The 20,336-nt window shown below is 37.8% G+C and overlaps 1 protein-coding gene across 2 annotated transcripts; it reads right to left on the minus strand.

The window, feature by feature from the left end:
- Positions 1–800: 800 nt before the first annotated feature.
- LOC116067505 (muscarinic acetylcholine receptor M1) lies at positions 801–19,109 on the minus strand. 2 transcript variants are annotated; one of them, XM_035997759.1, is made up of 7 exons: positions 18,924–19,109; positions 18,402–18,452; positions 7,914–8,017; positions 7,324–7,487; positions 5,375–5,670; positions 4,215–4,951; positions 801–4,114 (listed from the first exon to the last, which is right to left on the minus strand). In XM_035997759.1, the coding sequence occupies exons 3-7, from the start codon at positions 7,999–8,001 to the stop codon at positions 3,597–3,599; spliced, it is 1,803 nt and encodes a 600-aa protein (XP_035853652.1). In that variant the 5' UTR covers positions 8,002–8,017; positions 18,402–18,452; positions 18,924–19,109; the 3' UTR covers positions 801–3,596. The 2 variants fall into 2 exon arrangements, with proteins under 2 accessions (XP_035853652.1, XP_031179835.1); XM_031323975.2 differs by lacking the exon at positions 18,402–18,452.
- Positions 19,110–20,336: the final 1,227 nt, after the last annotated feature.

Below are 20,336 nucleotides of genomic sequence, written 5' to 3' on the forward strand. Positions count from 1 at the left end.
CAATTAAAGGTGCCCTGTGGGGTTTTCTTGTACATTCAGTGTTACTCACAAAAACCATAGCCCGTAAATAAGGATAGACGGCGCGTCTCCACTTTCTCCCATTGTACAAAAGTGAAGCCACAATACCCCGGATACGGGTGCTGCAAACTTGTAATTTGGAGCCAGAGTCTGATAAACAAAAACAGGGACTCCCTCGAAATCTGCTCCATAGCACTGGCACTGCTAGAGGTCGAATACTCCACAGGGAACCTTTAAAACAGGAATAAACACACAAGTGCAAGTATTTACTCTTTGTTTTTAAAACCATGTATATATTAGCTCAAAACAGTATATAACTCACACATGATGGTGTGTTCTGTAATGTTTGATGTCATCTGGCAAAACAAGGCACATGGGTGTACAGGGTTTCCGCGGGGTCTTAAAAAGTCTAAAATGCAAAAAGTGCAAGTTTTGTGATACTTGGCTTGAAAAAACTGAATTGAGGGCTTAGTTGATGTTGTGATAAAGGTCCTAAATGTCATTCATAATGGTCTTAAAAGGCCATAAATTTGACTTGGTGAAACCTGCAGAAACTCTGGCGTAGATAGTGAGTGTATAGGAGAGTCCTTTGGGCTTTCAATTTAAACATCTGTTTAATCATCCAAGAAGCAAACCTCAACAGAGCAATGAAGCTGAAATGACTCCCTTTCACTCCAAACAATTCAAAACTGTGAATGGATCTGTGAATATAAAAAACTTCAACTAACTGCAGGCTACTACTCAGGGCTGCTTTTAGTCCAATCACTCACCCTGAACACAGCTTGCACAGAATAAATCTGGTTCATAAGTGTTTGGTTCATGTCAAGTCGTAGTCAATTCAAAATTGACCATCATGATGTGCAATACATAATACCATGTCCCTTTTGTAGACTACATAATAAGTCTAACAGTGTTTTGTGTATATAATACATTCACACAGGAAAATAACAAAATGTATTCATAAAAAAGGCCCTCATGCAGACGTACAGTAATCACAGCATTTCTGAATGTGCTGTGTATGGACAATACAAAAGACAGAGTTAATAAAGAAAGTAATAATAGCTGAGAAATTTTTGACTAGCTATTTAGGAAGTTTTCAAATTTGAAAGCAACAGTGTTCCAAGCGTTGCAAGTGGACTGACATACGTCTGCACACGTTAATTCATGTACAATATTGTATTCTACCCAACGGAACAGGGCACTGTCAACTTTAGTTGTGCCCATGTAAGCCACCTACAGTGTAATATTCTATCAATTAAGGTTAGGTGACCAGATGTTGCCTTTATTCTCCCCTTCCATTGGTAACTCAAATGTGCTTTGGTGTGTTTTGTCTGTAGTCCACAACACAGCTGCTACACTGAACACTGCCCTCCCAATATGCATAGCAATGCAGAAAGCTGACATTTGCTTCTGTTAAATTATCTTCAAATGTGCATTGAGCATGTTCCTTCACAGTATTACACAACTCTATAGTATTTAGTATGTACAGATAATCAAATGGAATAAGGGTCAGTGTCACGCAGTGTTATATTTTTAGTTGACAACACATTGCTGTGATCAGCTTCATTCAAACACCACAATACTGAATAATAATAATAAATCAATACCGATCGCCTGACTTAACCAAGGTATCTACAGACATTTATTGGTGGTTTCTATGCTCTTCTATTCTATTACTGATTTAATTTATTCTATTTCAGCAGTGTCGGAACTACAACCCCTTAACAGGGTACTTCAAGACAGATTTTAAAATATTTCTAAACTAAGTTATGGTCGTGATGCTATATGTGTATTTAGAGTATTTTTGCCAGTTTATTTGGTAGACCTAGCTAAAAGTACAGTAATACATTCTAAAAAACTAATGCACCCTATTTATACCACTAAGGATTGGGTAAATATTAGAAACTCCTCTCAAAATAACGCAATACAATTTAACAAAAGCACAAACAGCCTCCAAAATGACCATAAAGATGAATGAAGACATCTCTAAAACAGTTTTAATAAAATAGCTAAGTGTACCAAATAAACTGGCAACTGACTCTCTGTCATAGCTGACATCCAGGTTATCATTTATAGCAAATCATTCTTCATCATTTTTTTTTTACTGAATGCAGAAATGTAAATACCCACCTTCCAATCTTAAAAATAAAAAAAAACCGCAATGAAATCGAAAACTGACATAAATAAGCTGAGCTCTAAATTGTCCTGGTGACATCAGTGTTAAAAACAAACAAAATCTGAGTTGCAATTTTTTGGAAAGATAATCTTACAAGGCTCTTACATCCTTTAAGAAGTTCATTACACCAAATTAAAATTAGCCTACATTATTCCATTATTAGAGCATATAATAAATACATCTATGCTTATATTTGTATCTGAAAAGTCAAAGTCAAAAGCCCTGCTAGCTCCACAAGCTATGCGTTTTTTCATTATTCCCCACAATATAAAATGTTAGAACAAAAGAAAATACTAAAAAACCTTGCTGCCGTATCAGTATTTGGCTCATCGTCTAGGAGCAGAGATCTCCTAGATGATAAGCACTTAATTCATCCTCTGGAGACTATGAATCTCCACAACAAACATCATCAAAATCCAGCATCAGTTTCTGACCGAAGGCGCCATTGGCCAAAATGCTGGTCAATGTGAAAAACTTAGCCGAATGGATCACCAATTTAATGGCAAATATCAAATGGGTAGCTCAAATCAAGCAATGATGATTGGTTCATAGCTGTTATATAATAACCACATGCCACAGCTATGACTTATAATTCCTTTGCACAATAAGTATCACTCAGCCATGACACCGAAAATCAGTAAAGTAACCCTTTAAGTGTACGCTATATGTAAAATATTTTCAGCGCTTTACCTTGCCGTCAGACAGCCCTTTCTGGCGGGGAACTGAAGCCGCTATCTATGCTTTCTTAAAAGCCACCAGACTCCATTGGCAAAAACAATAAATTTACCTTGCAAAACACGGGAGTTGCTGCTCAACTACTGCCTTGACCAGTTAGTTGCTGGTCTAGCGCTGCCTCGATCTTTAGTTTGTTTGTGTTATTGTGTAACTTTGGTGAATCTAAACTAAGCCTTTAGCGTTAAGTAAAACAAAATAGCCTGTGCTAGCTGCTAGTGTAGGCTAACGTTCCATAGCAACCGCCTCAGTATGTGCAGGCAGCCAGCCAGCCCAGGAAGGCCTATTTTATTGTGAATATGATTATTTATCTATCTATTAAAATTGGAATGTGACTACTGTATGACTTTTATATTGCCATGTGTTTTATATAAGAAACAGCTCACGGCTGTGATATGTTGTGATTATATCACAGCTATATCACAGTTGTTTGGATCGACCTCTATGCTCTGGGACCATGAATAGTCCAAATTTAGTCAGACTAATGGACCAGCCTTTGCCCCCACTGCTAGCATGAAAAGAAATCCTGTAGAATTAGTTTTGGTTTGCCAAATTCTGTTCAGCATCTTTTCCCTGAAATAGAAGGCTTATATATGGCATTCCAAATCTGAATATAGATAAGGAAATAAATCTTTAAAAGACATATCTATCAATAATTTGCCACTATATTCTACATTGGGTCTTTTTTCTTGAAAGCCACAGCCTTCCTCTGTTGAAAATGAGGATTGTTCTTCTTTTGATCCCACTGGCACATCAAGATATCCCTGAAAGTTGTCCGGAAGGTCTTGTTACACAGGGCATAGCACATTGGGTTGATTGTGCTGTTAACATAACACAACCAGTAGCCCAGTGCCCAAAGAGTTTCGGGAATACAGTCCTGACAGAAAGTGTTGACCAACACCATGATATTGTATGGTAGCCACGTCATGATGAAGACGAAGAGGATGGCACTGAGTGTCCGTGCTGCTTTCTTTTCATTTGCCTTTTTTTCATTCTTACGCTTGCTGATCTCTGTCTTGGCCTTAGAGGCGAAACGTTTGGCCATCGCTGCGTCCTTCATGGTGATAGCTGCAGGTGATTGGTCGGCAGGTGATGAGGTGACAGGGTTTGATTGTGAACCTTTTCGACTTTTGGAAGATGATGATCCTTTATCTTTGTTGTTTTTCACCTTTCTAGATTTTTTACCATCTAGATAGATAGATAGATAGATAGATAAGGCAATTTGTATATTTGTATTATTTTTATATACATCATGCAAACAAGATCACTTAGTACTGTTATGTCCAACCTGTTGGAGATTTTGATGGGTCTGCTCCATCAGCTTCATCCTCTGAACCTGACTGGTCCCCAGAGGCTCCAACTTCATTGTTGTTAAAGCTGTCACAGCTGCTCTGCTCTGCTTCACCCACTGTAGTTGTCGTGGTGTTGACCGACCTCTTGGATGCATGGCGACCTGGCAGCAGTGATGAAAACTGGAAGCAGAATGCGCCACACCTCCCTCTGCTTCCCGTTCCTCCTTGTATGCTGACATTGTCCTTGTTTTTCTTCTCTGAAGCCAGCTGATTTAGTTCATAGCTGCTGCAGCTTTGAGAGCTCATTTGGCGCTGCATGGCTGACGAATCCTTCTGGCTCTTAGATGCACATTCTCCACCAGCTTTTCCACTACCACTTCCTTGATTCTGAGCCTGGCTTGGGCGGTTACCTGACCCAGATCCCTTGAGACCTTCCATATCTTTAACACGCTGCTCTGTCTCCTGATAGATCTTCCAAAACAGGAATGCCATAATAGTTACTGGCAAGTAGAACGCAGCTATAGCAGTGCAGAATGTAATGATGGGCTCGGACAGGAACTGGATGTAGCATTCATTGGGCTGGACTGTCCGCTCACCCACAATGTACTGCCAGAACAGGATGGCTGGGGCCCAGAGAATGAAAGAGATGGACCAGGCCAATCCAATCATGGTCATTGCTCGCTTTGTTGTACGCTTGGCCCGGTATGTCAAAGGTCTGGTAACAGAGAAATACCTAAGAGAACACAGAATGAAAGTAGGCAACTGTACACATACAGAGTGACTGCATTTTTGCTGTGCATTACGTTCCACCACATTGTCTCTCTTGATAGTATATATAAGAGTCACCAGAGTCAGAAATACTTAAATTCCACACTAGGGACTTTAAATATGTCCTGCTTTCCATGGCTCACAACATTATACCATTATGATACCACATGTAAATATATGCTTTTTATTATTCGGATACTCTGACCCATTCAAAATCACAACACTGTTCATCAGAAAATAACCTCTGCTAAGCAATCAGAATAACCCCTTCTTACAGTCATCATATAGCTTTTTTATTAGAGTAGTACCAACAATAAATTATGGTGGCTATGAGCTTCATTTTAGCAAACTTTATCAACATAAAATGTAATGAATCATGTGCTGTTACCTGTCAAAGCTGATAACAAGCAGGTTCATGACTGAGGCGTTACTGGCCACATAGTCTATTGCAAGCCACAAGTCACAGATTACTGGCCCCAGAGCCCACTGGTCCATTATGAGGTAGGTGGTATACAGGTTCATTGAAAGTGTGCCAATTGTAAGGTCAGCAAATGCTAGGCTTAGCAGGTAGTAGTTGTTCACTGTCTTCAGTGCCTTATTGATCTTGAATGACACCAACACTAGGATGTTGCCAACAACAGTGAGAAGAGAAAGCGATCCAGTGAGGAAGACAATTAAGATGACCTGAAGATGAAGAGGTAAGAAGAGAAAAAATCAAAGAGGGTGGTGCATTACAAAGTTTAAGATAATCTTACTGATTGTGGTATGGTGACTGCTGCACTGTTATTTTTTAAAGCTATCCTTTTTAGGTTTACTATCACAATCAATGATTTCATTGACTACCTGTTAGAAAGAACTTAAGAAGTAGTTTCAAATCAAGTGCTGTTAAAGTTGCTATAGGCATCCCACAAGGTTCTATACTGGGTCATCTTCAATTATTGTTTATATAAATCATATATCTAAGTAATTTCTGCTGCTCACACTACATTTGTATGCACATTATGCTGTTGTATATACCATAGATACATCTGTTAATCTAGCTATTGCAAATCTACAGTCAGCTTTTGACGATTTTTATCTTTCTCTTATTAGACATTAGCTTGTTTTAATCATAGACTGTATATAAGAATGGACCAACAGATCCCGTTGCTCTGGGGAGAGACCAGTGAAGGCCAATAGAAGCACTTTTCTGGTGATGGCTAGGGTTACTGCGCAGCCTCCAACTGAGAGAGACGACATAAATGTGCCGTGAGCAACGTGTCTGAAAGTTCGAAGTCTTCTGGTAGCTGTGCCAAGAGAAATCTCAATCATTCCCAATCTTGCAGAGACGGAGAGCGTAGGTATATGTAAGGAGATAACATAGGCACAGGCTAATTATTGCTAACTAAAATGCTAGTTAACATTAATAATTACACTTAAACAGCTAATGTGAGACGAAACTGCCTGCGCGCTTATCCTGTACTATACGGTAATTCCTCTACTATGCGACAGTAAGTCGCGTGGTTATGACACAATCATTAACCTATTTTTACAAAAACGTCTGCTACGGAGCCATAACGTGAGGTACAAGGTAATGGAGCCTTTTATACATTGTCGTGTTTTTTTAGAAATAAACAATGGACAAATACAGTCTTTAAACTCTTCAGATGTGAAGTTATTCGCTGTCAAAGTGGCGCCAAAATGAATGACAGTCAATGGAATGCTAACGGGAGGTGATCGCTTTGGAGCATTAAAATGGCGCCATAGGAGGTTCGCGGTCCGAGGAGAGGCTTACCCCCTTGGTTTTAATAAAAATGGATGAATGGATGACTAAACTGTAAGCAGACTTATGGAAGTACTTGTATAACACAGAAAGACTCAAGTCATTAATTAATTTAGACAAGTCTCATAGCTTTCCATAAATGCAAAGTTTTTCTTGGAACACCAACTATAAACCCCCAGTTCAAATGAGCCATAAATTCCCTGGAGCTTTTGGAGCAGTCATGTGAAGAGCACAGCTAAATGTTTGTCTGGCGGTTAAAATGTCTTGCTACTGAAGCCATGGAATTTACAGTGAGGCCACAAAACTACTCTGCCTGTTTTGTTCTTGAGTGCTGCAAACCTGCAGTGTACACATTTTATGTCTGCCCATTTAGGTGTCAAACACTGTAGCAGTAAGCAATATGAGATATCAAATACTAACATTTACACGTCTAAAACTTGAAAAAAAAGATGATTAATGGTTTGTTGTTTTGGCTTATTCAATATTACAATGTGACCAAAGCACCAACCCACTAACCTTAACTGATAAAATGAGAAATTTTTTTATGTTTTAGTAAAATCACAGCTGATTGTTACCTGTAAGATAGTATGTCCTCCTAAAGGGTCAAACTCCTCTGCTGGCAGCAGTAATGTCCTGTTAACTGGTGAATCAGTGAAGTTTCCTCCTTGCCATGAGACATGACTGACATTATGCTGCTTCCACCCACCAGATAATATGGCCAACTCCTGGTAAGATCCACCTGGAGAAACATACTTTTTTATTAAGCCACAATTCAAGGCACCACCTCACATGTCGTGTCTCTTATGGAATTTGTAAAAGGCTGATTTTACTGTCCCCGAGAATCAGAAAGAATTGCCTACAAAAGTCTAAAACCTTTTATCAAGCATTTACATCTGCATTATCTCAGCAACCTTTGACTTAAACCACAGAGGGCTTTTCAAATCCATTTTAGATGATTTCTTATTCATTTAATTTACTTTTCTTTATTTATAGTCAATTCTGTTTCATTTATGTATTCTTACAATATATTATTTTGAATGCTTTTAAAAATATGATTTAAAAGATATGCACACAACTCATATATAACCACAATATTCGCATGCCTTAGTTATTATAAAGTACAAGATACAAAGTGCTGTAATGCAGTGTAAGATGGACAGCTCACCTATGATGGTAGTATCAGGCTGATCTCTCATACCAGGAGAACTGTTGGTAAGGAAGTGGAAACCATCAGAGCTGGAGGTCAGGTTCATGATGACCAATGGACATCTTTAAGAAAAAATAGAAATAGAATAGAATTTCAGATGGATAAATGAAGGATAATGCTTAACTTAATTCTTTCTAATTTAAAAAAAAGATTTCGGGTGAAGAGTTATTTCATTCAAAAATAAAGTTACTATTTTAATCAGTGGCGACCACAGTTTTGAAGAGACCACGTTACTATCACTAGGCAGATCGTGTTAATTCAGAGCAAACGGTGCTGTAGCCACAGGGATATATACTGTATGCTGAGCAGTGTTGGGCAAGTTACTTCCAAAATGTAATACATTATAGATTACTAGTTACTGTCGTTTGAGAGTAATTAGTTATATTACAATATTACTGTCTCTGAATTGTAATGCGTTACACTACTTTTGCGTTACTTTTGAGTTACTTGCTAGCTTGTGAATTTCACCACCAGATCAATAAAGTCTCCTCTTTATCCACTTTAATACATCGTAGATTATTCATATTTTGTATAATTAATATAAATATGCAAAGTAACTAAAGCTATAAAAAATAGATAAGTAAAACGTATAATAGGCAAGTAGGCGGAGAAAATGAAAATACTCAATTAAAAGTGCGGCATTGTTGTAAAATGTTTGTTTATAGCACTTGAATAAGAAATTCATGTTGTTTAGTTTAAAACACTCTAAATGAAATGTTCAATTATAGTGTGATTAAAACTCACTATTTGCAGTACTTGATTTACAGCTGATTTGTGAAAAGGTAGCCCACACAACCTTATTTAACAGTAATTTAGTTTTACTGCAAACGTCACAGGAAGTGCTTTTATTTTGAAGTAGGCTACACGGAAGTTGTCTGTTGTGTAGCCTACTCTTGCTAGCTTACTGAGATGAGGCTCGAGTTGTTCACTTTCTTGTTTGTAAAACTGCAACATATTGAACAGTAAATGGTCACAGTAAAAAACGAGCATTTTTGGTCGTCATTCGAAGCCATTCCACTACAGGCAGAGTTACTCTCCACGGCTGATAAAATGCAATGATATTTACGTGTAGCAAGCCTCAGCATTAATTCCTGACATGTTTATATCTGTCAGCCGCTGACGTACCGTCACCTGTTGGGACCATAGACTTATTATTATTACTTATTAGCAATAATATTATTATTATTAACAGTCTATGGTTGGGACATACATGCTGTCCGTAACTTCTCTGGTTCTGGCTCTGACCACGGGAACAGAAACAGGACAGCTCACTTCAACGCAGCGTAATAACTCCTGAAAATAATATCCATCTCGCAAATGTATCAGTCTCTACAGTCATCTCAACCATCGTATACAGAGACAGGAAATAATACGGCTTTTGTTTTCCTGTGAAGAAATGTGAATTCTTAAAAAGAACAAAGCACCACTAAATGTTGCGTTAATGCGTTGTAACTCACGTTACTGAGATTGTAACGAGTATAATATTACCGAAATTTAATTAGTAATGCGTTATATTACTGCGTTACAGCAAAAAGGAATACATTACTGTAATTGCGTTACTTTTGTAACGCGTTACTCCCAACACTGATGCTGAGTGTTTATTAATGGCAGCCAATGCATGTTTTGATACAGTTATTAGCACCAAGCTACAACCATCTTTGTTAATCATCCTATTGTCTAGGAATAAAAAATAAACAATTTGTGTTTGGTAGATTATTTCTCTATGCTAACAATGATTTTTGGCAATAAATCTTATAACGTTGGAAAGCCTGTTTAGTTCCTTTTCAAATGTTGTCCCATTTGTAAGGAACATGCATTTGTGGGATGAGGAGCAGCGCTGAGTATGTGTGTTGCGCCCATGAACAATTTGCCAAATCTTCTCTGCCAATGCCAAACAGCTTATTCTGCCATTGACCGTTTGGTGTTTGGTGGATTGGATGATTGAAGTTTGAAGAAACAAGACATATTGGCAATTTAACAATTTATTCATTTCACAAACAGGAGCCTCAGTAGCGTGTTGAAGAACCATACACAGCCACAACAGCCTGGCTCCTCCTCCTCATGCTGGTCACCAGCCTGGTTACACACTGCTGTGGGATGGCATCCCATTCTTCACCCAGCATTTGTCGCAAGTCAGCCAACATGGTTGTGTTGGTCACTCTGGCACGAACAGCACGCCCAAGCTCATCCCACAAGTGTTCAATGGGGTTGAGGTCAGGACTGCTGGCAGGCCATTCCATCCCCTCCACTGCCACATTCTGGAGGTAGTCTCTGATAAACCCCGCCCTGTGGGAGCGAGCGTTGTCATCTTGGAAGATAGAGTTTGGTCCCAGACTGTGGAGATATGGGATTGCCACTGGTTGCAGAATCTCATCTCTATATCTCTCTGCATTGAAATTGCCTCCAATGATGACAAGCCTCGTTTTTCCAGTGAGGGAGATGCCGCCCCACACCATCACACTGCCTCCACCAAAAGGTGTTACTCTATCGGTGCAGCAATCAGCATAGCGTTCTCTGAGTCTTCTCCACATTTTGACCCTACGACCCAACTGCCGTAGGCAGAATCATCCAATCCACCAAACACCAAACGAGTCAATGGCAGAATAAGCTGTTTGGCAATGGCAGAGAAGATTTGGCAAATTTTTCATGGGCGCAACCCACATACTCAGCGCTGCTGCTCATCCCACAAATGCATGTTCCTTACAGATGGGGCATCAGAAAGGGAACTAAACAGGCTTTTATGTATTGCCAAAAAGCGTTGTTACCACAGAGAAATAATCTACCAAACTCAAATTGCCTTACTTTTTGTGCTAAGTTGATTTATTTTTGCTGTTCATCAAATGGATGTTTTATGTTCAAAATACTGTGACACGCCACCTTGTCACACTCGTTCTCATGAAAAATGTGGTTATACCACAAACTTAGAAGTAAGAACCAGTAGTTTTAATACAATACAATTTGCCAAAACAACTTAAAAGAATTGCAACTCAAATGGAGGCACAATGTCCTTATTTACAACATCTCCCGCCAATCCTTGCCACAGAAACCCCACCTACTGTAGGTTGTCTATCTTCACACATTTGCCTCCTTGGTACCAGAGGAAGGTATATTTAAGAACTAGTGAGAGCGACCATCAAGGTGTCTGTCTCATGGGCTGTAAAAAATAAGGTCAGTCTGCAAGAAAGGTAAAAAGACAGCAGAAACAAGCATGTACAGTATATAATAGTGTGTGCATCAAGGCTGTCTAACTCTATGACACTAACAGAGGACAATGCATCAAGTCAGCATCAGCGTCAAGGCCTAATCTCTCTCTTAGGGAATGAAACTTTAATGGAACAAATCTGAGGCAAAACACATAATGAGCGCTGATATAAAAAATAAAAAAAACAATTGATAAAATAAAAGGTAGTCCACAGACAGTGGCAGATTAATGTTAATTAAAATGAATTAATACTTCTAAAAAATGAGACAACTGAGTAATTTATTGACACCTTTGACATGGCACGTGTGCAGGGAATACAGACCAAAACACACATGCATAGCTGGTGTCAGCAACAAGCAGAAATACAAGGTCTGGGGCAAATTTTTATGCAGTCTATGCAAACAAATCAGAGCCAAAGGGTCCAAAAAGGCTTGAATACTAAGGCAGGGAAATACAATAGACAATCTAGTAATTGATCTTAATGGCTTAATTAAAAAAATGAGGAAAAATCCAACCTTTAAGGACACCAATTTTCTTTGTGAATGAATAATGTATCGTAAATAAATAAATGTTCCTCCTTAAAATACAGGGGGCATAAGTAAGTACACTCCTATGTTAAATTCCCATAGAGGCAGGCAGATTTTTATTTTTAAAGGCCAGCTGGAGATTGGCATGGTTTTATTTTAGTTAGCCTAATAGCTGGTTTGATTTGCATTGAGAGATGATTTTATAGAAAGTACCCCATGCCAATCTCTAGGTATGGTGAAGGGTATGTGATGATGTGGGGCTATTTTAATTCCAAAGGCCAAGGGAACTTTATCAGGATGCATAGTATCCTGGATCCATCAAATAACTTTACTTTAAAAATAAAAATCTGCCTGCCTCTATGGGAATTTAACATAGGGGTGTACTGACTTATGCCCCCTGTATTTTAAGGAAAAACATTTATTTATTTACGATACATTATTCATTCACAAAGAAAATTGGTGTCCTTAAAGGTTGGATTTTTCCTCATTTTTTTAATTAAGGAATTAAGATCAATTTCCAAAAGATGATTTTTTTATTCCTCTTTTTAGTCAACTTTAGCATGGGTGTCCTAATTTTTTCACATGACTGTATATACTGCAGGGTTAATGAGGGGCTGGGAAACGTTATCTGGAGATGGCAGGAAGACTGACTGTTAACGGTTTCATGGTATTTGCTTGTGAATTGGATTACTCAAAAACTAACAAATAATGAATCCATACTTTTTATTCACAGTAGGTTCAGCTTTATTGTCATTGTACAACGCAAACTACACATGTAGCTATGTAGTTACGGTTAGTATTCAGGTTTTTCTTTCTCGCTTCTCATTCATTCCACAACAAATGTCACTGAAGTGGTGAATGTACTACTGACTAAAATGACACCGTGCTCAGTTGTTACAAGGTAAATGGTAATGGTAAATAACCAAGATTTAAAAAATCATGAAAATGTAGCCTATAGTAAAAAATCCCAAATGCAATATCATATAGTTCACTGAATAGCTTTCACTGAAGGCCATTCAGTAAATTATTACTATTGTAACAGACAATTGAAACAAAGGTGAGACTGTGAGCAGATGGATTTTATAGTAGTTTAGCTTATAATTATATATTGTAAAATAATATATCTATTGTCACACAATTATGGGGTTCATCTGCTCTCTTTTCATACCACAAATGAACCAAGTCCACTTGTTAAGTCAGCACCAGGGATTGTTTGTCAGCTTTCACACCAGCCCAAATGAACGGCAATAAAGTTTTTACACATTTTTATCTTCCTAAACTTTTAGAACATTTCACATTTGGAGCATGGATTTAACATTTACTGTATCAGTAGTCTGGCTAGTCCACACAGCATTCCTGGATGGGAGAAAAACGTGCTCTGCTTTATTGGCATTTCTTTAAACCAATCACAATCGTCTTGGGCGGCGCTAAGCACCGGTCAGAGCCACGGTGCCTCTGCAAAATAGCCTCGGGAAGGAACTTGTTTTGGTGGAACATGTGTACGTTCAAAAGTTTTTCTCGTGCAACAGAAAACTCTGATTGGACAGATAGTCTAGCTAGCTGTCTGGATTTACCCTGCAGAGATCTGAGGAGCAGTTAACCATAGTCCTCAGAAATCCACCGGAGTTTAGAACACCAACACAAAGAAAGAGGAAGGTAATGGACATCCAGCCGGAAAAAAAATTTAAAATCTGTCGACAACGGAGCAATCCTGGAAGTGGAACGTCGTGGATATACACTACTGTATTACAATATCAATCTTTTATCTCTTAAGTTTTCCATCTGTTCTTTTTCTGTTTCTGTTTTCACCAATGGCCACTGATCACAGCATCATCAGCACCAAGTAGAGGCTCTTCCTTGTATCCTTGAGTCCCACTGTCCACACTGGCATCTCCTCAGTCCGTCTGAATAATGCTGCCTGTTCCGTATCCCACCACTATAATTGAAGAGCGGTGTGTTTGTTTGTGTGAACGTACATATCTGTTCAACCGATCAACTTCACACTGCGGCGGGTTTATTGCTGCAGACCTTGGTAGCTCCATTTTCTTTCATGATGAAAATTATCTAAATATGCTTTTTGTTTACAGTTCAATCCTCAACTTCCATTGCATTGCTGATTCTGGCATAGATTAGCATAGCCTGTAAAGAATAGATGACATTACTAATACAGGCTGTACTAATTAAAGCCAGAACCATCATATTTCCTCGAAAAATGTCTTCAATCCGTGCCTTCAGCACTGATGTATAATGTTGGAGAATATAATGTTGTATAATGTTGGCTTTCTGAAGGGCTACATTTCTACGCGAATAAATGTACACACATTAAACAATATGGAACCCATAAGTGTTCAATATTAAATAAGAGACTTCATGAATTATTAGGAAACACTCAATTAACTTTCACTGTTATGCGGATGACACCCAATTATACCTATCAATCAAGCCAGACAAAACCAGTCAGTTAGCTAAACTTCAAGCATGCATTAAAAATATAAAATCATGGATGACCTACAATTTTCTGATGTTAAACTCACACAAAACTGAAGTTTTTGTGCTAGGCCCTAAACACCTCTGAACCTCATTATCTAAAGATATAATTACTCTGGATGGTATTGCCCTGGCCTCCAGCACTACTGTCAGAAATCTAGGAGTTATTTTTGATCAGGATATATCCTTTAACACCCACTTAAAACAAACCTCAAGAACAGCCTTTTTTCACCTTCGTAACATTGCCCAAATTAGGAACATCCTGTCTCAAAATGATGCTGAAAAACTAGTCCATGCATTTGTTACTTCCAGGCTGGACTACTGTAATTCCTTACTATCAGGATACTATCAGAGCGCGTGTTCTGACAAGAACTAAGAAAAAAGATCATATTTCTGCTGTATTAGCTTCTCTCCATTGGCTTCCTGTAAAATCCAGGATTGAATTCCATCCAGTTTTCCTTGGATTAGGGTGGCACCTAAATCACGGCTGCTCCGCACCCTGCTATGCCCTGCTACACCCTGCTACGCTCTGCAGTGCCCTGCTACGCCCTGAACTACTACAACTACTATTTCTAGTCATAGTTCCATTATCTTTATTGTGACTATTATTGCCACTGTTCATCACACCCCCAACCAGCACTGTCAGACACCGCCTACCAAGAGCCTGGGTCTGTCCGAGGTTTCTCCCTAAAAGGGAGTTCTTCCTCACCACTGTCGCACTAAATGCTTGCTCTTGGGGGAATTACTGGAATTGTTGGGTCTTTGTAAATTATAGTGTGACTTACTCTATCTGTAAAGTGTCTTGAGATAACTTTTGTTATGATTTGATACTATAAATAAAATTTAATTGAATTGAAATAAGTAATCATATGCATACATTTGTGAAATAATTGAAGAAATTATTAAAACTATAAAATGTTATTTTAACATAAATTTTCAAAATAACAGTTTACTGGGTACACTTTAATTCCATAATAGCATTTTCCCAATGACAATTCAATTGTCACTTTTTATTAAATGACACATTTCATTTCATATCACATTTCATTGTCACCGCCCTCTCATCTTTCTCTTAAACTAGCTAGCTAAACAATTTCTTATATAAAACCGAGTTAATGTTAGCGCTTGTTAGCTAGAGCACCAACAATGCAAATGGTATTCTCATTCGAGTGGCTGTTGCTGTTAGCTAGCTCCTCTGTTTGCTTGAACAGAGAAAGAGGCTCTCTGTCTTTTTGCTCTTCACAGAGTTGTGTGTTTTCTTCTGAGGAACAGCTTTAGAATCAAAACGCAGCCGAGGTAATTCTGAATTAACTAGCTAACGTTAGCTGCTGCATGCCAAGTAAAAAACAAAGCTCACAACTTTGCTAAGCAAATTAGCCAGCTAGCTTAGCCTTATTAAGATAGGTATTAAAAGGAGATGCTAGTTTTTGTGATTGCGTTTGTTAACAGCACTAGGTAATAGTTGATTCAGAATTGACATTGTTGTTGCTATAGCTAAACTAAACTGGCTAAATCTGCTAGCTGATGTTCAGCTTGCTAGCTTAAGAGACAGGCAGCGTGTGATTGGCTGAAAGGGGAGAGTGGTGGGGACATGGACACCACTGGCATGAAAAGTTAAATTATGAAATAAGCAATTTTGATTTACAATGAATGAAAATTTAAAAATTATAATATAATAATTAGACTTAATAATTTCTTTCATTATTTCACATCATTGCTTCATTTATATATTATGCACACTTTATTCATATGACTATTACATAATTGCTAAAATTAATATTGAACACTTTAGAGTTCCATAACAATACATAGAAAAAAATCAACCAACAACATAACAGAAAAAGTAAATACACATAAAACAAATTAAATCAAATGCATTTTTTAAGCGAGTTATCCATCCATTCCTATTTCACAATTCCATGTCGTACAGTATGGAAATTCATTGAAAAAAAACCGAATTATTATTACTTCTATTGCTGGAAAGAACAAAAAGGTGGGATAATGAAATATAACAAGCAATGGGTTGTTCCTGGGGACTTCAAATTTGAAAAACTGAACATTTCACTAATGACAGTCATTAGACTCCACACTAACAAATGATATTGATGTCAAACTCTTGACAGAAACCTGAGGAGAAACAATGGTACATCATCTGAAAAGATAGGTCACATTTTTCCAATAGTATCTTATAACAATACACACATTCAATTGAAAGAGTTGTCGGTCGCTGTAATTGTTCCTCCTGCCCACACTGGCTGTGAAGTGATCCCTTCGTAAAGCAATTTCAATGTAAGTGATGGGGTCAAAATACGATACGATACGATACAACTTTATTGTCAGCACAGAACTTCAGCCAAAATGCCTTGGAAAGTTCAGCCCCAGCTTATATAAGGCTGCAGCAGTCTGTGTTTTCAAATTTACAATTTTACAAATTAACATTTACTAGGGGTGTGACGAGACACAAGATTGGGTTCATGAGATTGAGACGAGACTTTAACACTATTTTACAGAAAACTTCAATGAAAAAATAAGACTGGAAAAATAGTCCTTTATTCAATCGAAAGTCAAAAAATGAAAACTGAGCACTGAAAGGTTTTGCCATAAACTCAAATGACTAGCTTCTCTCCTGTATAACTAACAGTTACACTGTTACTTATTCCATATATACGGTGGAGAGTCTCTTCACTCAGAAAGAGCTCGTCACACCTTTAACATTTACAAATGAAGTCCAGTTAGTCTTTAAAGTAAATCCCCTCTTGTTTTGCTATCCGTCAGCTGAGCAACACAACACTGTATTCTGTACTAAAAAGACTGTAACTTTGGAAGATACCCAATTAATGTGTGTAACTTTAACTGAACTTGAGAAAGCATATTTTTGCACAGGAAGAGGACTGTAGATTTTAAAGGGAAACACTTCAAGGCTAATATGGACTGGAGGAATAATTACAGCCACCAATAACTTTCAATGCATATATGGGTATTGTTTTAAGATAGACTTGAAACCAATGAAATATACGGAGCCCCCCTGGGGTCAGCTGAGAGAGAAAAAAAAGACCAATGCATGAACTGTGTGCCCAGATTTTGTAAACCGTGTATTTGTTTTATATCTTGGAGTTCAATATCTTGGATGGAAGGACAATTTGACATGTGGGCTGGAGAAAACAAACTGAAGAATATATGTATATACTGTATATATAGCCTTTAGAAAACAGGTAGCTCAAATCAAATAATCTGATTGGTTCATAGCTGTGCTATAGAACCATAAACAACAGCTAATAATATCAGAGGCAATGGTATGTGTTGTGATTGTCATTAAATAGGCAGCTTGACCAAACCATGTAGAACAATGCAAGGACTACTACAAGAAGAACCCATTTACATGCATGGAATTTTCACCATTACAAATCCAAGTGACTTTTTTCACATGGTAATGAAAAAGGGATATTTCAGCCAGGACTCAATACTAAACAACTTAATCCATGTGTCTTACATCTTATTTTTAGTATCCTACTGTAACACAAACCAGTTCACTGGATAACACTAAGATTACTAAATTACTCTATCCTGTCTCTCACATTTAGCGGTGATGCAGCAGATCTATGACATCTGGTAGCTGTATGTGAAGATTATGGGAAGCCAACGGCATTTCACTGTAAACTTAATCCACACAATCTTGCTGAAAAAAATATCAGTGAGACATTGTGCCCGTCGGCATCTTTAATATAAACACCTGAGAAACCCATTGGTAGCTTATATACTATAGAGTACTATTCTGCAATTGCAAATACTGTATACTGTAAAAAAATGTATTGTGTCCCAGATTTTTATCAACAATCAGATGGATGGCTGAGAAGACTACTTTCTTTCTTTTAGGTTATTTTGTTTGGTATATGGAGAATAAAACTCTGTACAATGGTTCAACCAGACTGACTGAATTGAAGGGGCAGAAAGAGAAAAAGATCCTCTGAGCAGTTGAATAAGAAGAGAAGAAATCAGCCATCAAACTTGAAGCTTAGCATCAAAATGTGTGAAGATTTAAATAAGAACAGGTTCCTGTTTCACTGTCAAGTGCACATTAATGCAGCCGGTTGCTTTAGCAAAGCTCTTCTTCTAACTACACAATAGAGATAGAAGTTCTAATGGGATATCAGCTTAACATACTATAGACTGACAAATCACAGTTACTATTCAACCTAACAACTGAGACGGCCCAAAGAAAAACAGACTTACTAAATATTTAGAGCCCAATTGCACCGTTGTGGTCACTTACGCTTTTCTGGCCTGGAAAACAAATTCAAAATGTTTCAAAATCGCATAACATTCATTCTGAATAAATACGCTAATCATTAACTGAACCTATATTTACTATTTTTCTTTGTGTATAAGCATCATGAAATGCTTCACAAATAGCATATATACTTTACAATATATATATATATATATATATATATATATATATATATATATATATATATATATATATATATATATGATGCTATCTATCAGTGGGTTTTTTGTAATTTAGACACTTTTAAAGGGATATATGAAAAGATGAAAATCAAGAGTTTAAGAGGTTAATTCCTTTCATGTTTTTTCGTAATTAATTATGGATGCTAAAGTCCTGAATTCTTTTTAGTTAAATACCCTTAGTGTCTTTCTGTATGACCATGTGTGCTCCTGCAGCACTTCTATATTGAAGAATTCAAGAAAGCAAAAGCCAAATACTGAGTTACTGTAATGCAATGCACTTACCAGTCCACTCTGGTTCCCAGTATCCAATATGATATCCTGCTGGGGAGCTCAGCTCTGCTCATGCAGCATGCATCTCTCTGCTGTGGCTCAGGCTCTTCACTGTGTGGGACTGGACTCCGCCTTTGACAACCTCTCAGATCTGAGCTGTTACATGACTGTAACTGTAAGATTTCTTATGAGGTGGTTCCTAGGGGACGTGACAAAAATAGATAGAATACACTTAATGGAGCTCAACAGTGACCACCCACTTTTTTAACAGCTCTGGTTCCAGAAGTGTTTTTCCCCATTCAATTGTTTCATTGACGTTTTCGAAGTCTGGAACTGAGCCAACCAGCTACAAGATGAATAGTGAGCATAAAACATTTGATTCGGTGCAAAAAAACATTTTGAAAACGGCAAAAAAAAGGCAAATGTAGAAGACCGTGTACAGAAACTATCATAGACTTCAATGGTAGAAGCTCACTCTAGCCATTCGCTCTATTGTCCCCGAGGGGAAATTTGTCTTGGGCATATTGCTACAATCTGTTGCTTTAAGACACAAACATTGAACATTGAACAACATGAAATCAACATAAACATAAGATCAACGAAGCATCTTAGGACATAAAAGGAGGACACATATGACTGTGCAGACAATACAACAGTAACTGTAATAATTAAAGTGCGAAGTGCAAAAAGTGCTGGTGTATTTATTGCACTTTGCTCCGTTGTGCTAAGATTTACTATTGGAGTTCAGCAGCTTGATAGAGGTTGGGATAAACGATAACTTAGGTCTGTTTGTTTTAATCTTCTCCCTGATGGCAGAAGCTCATATTCAGGAAGGGGAGGGTGTTGAGAGTCTGCAGTGACTAGCCTCAGACCTGCCAGATAGTTTGATTAAGAAGTTCAACAAAGTATCTGTAACCATAGCGATCTTAAATCACTCTCAAACATGCTAAAGTGTATTCATTATGCTTGTCAGGGAAGAAAAAATGTCAGAAAAACTTATCAATGTCAGAAATGCACTGTAGCTGCTGAGGCCCAGCCTGCATTAGGCCTGCGCTCTGCTCCTGAGATACTTGCAGTGGATATTTGAACCGAGACAGAGCTGTGAAGAGCCTCAGTGCAACCATACAGCCACACTAGGCAGGTCTGACAAACAAGACAGATTCTAAAGTTTTGTGTTTGATGAAACAAACATGCTGCCAAAAATGTTAAAACATATGCATCAAAAATATATTTATGCACATTCTTGGATTATTTGTAATGTGAGGAAGGTAAAAGTTCGCCATCTGGATCATGAATCTGTTGCTCAAAGTGGACTTCCTGGATCTTAATTCATGTCTTGCCAACACAGCCTCCGGTGCTGTTTAAATGTAGGGCTGATTTTGGTGTGAATGCCTTCTAAGAGCGGTCATAGCTTTTATTGATAAT

The sequence above is a fragment of the Sander lucioperca genome, chromosome 22, assembly GCF_008315115.2.
Source record: "Sander lucioperca isolate FBNREF2018 chromosome 22, SLUC_FBN_1.2, whole genome shotgun sequence".
In the NCBI taxonomy this organism is placed as follows: domain Eukaryota; kingdom Metazoa; phylum Chordata; class Actinopteri; order Perciformes; family Percidae; genus Sander; species Sander lucioperca.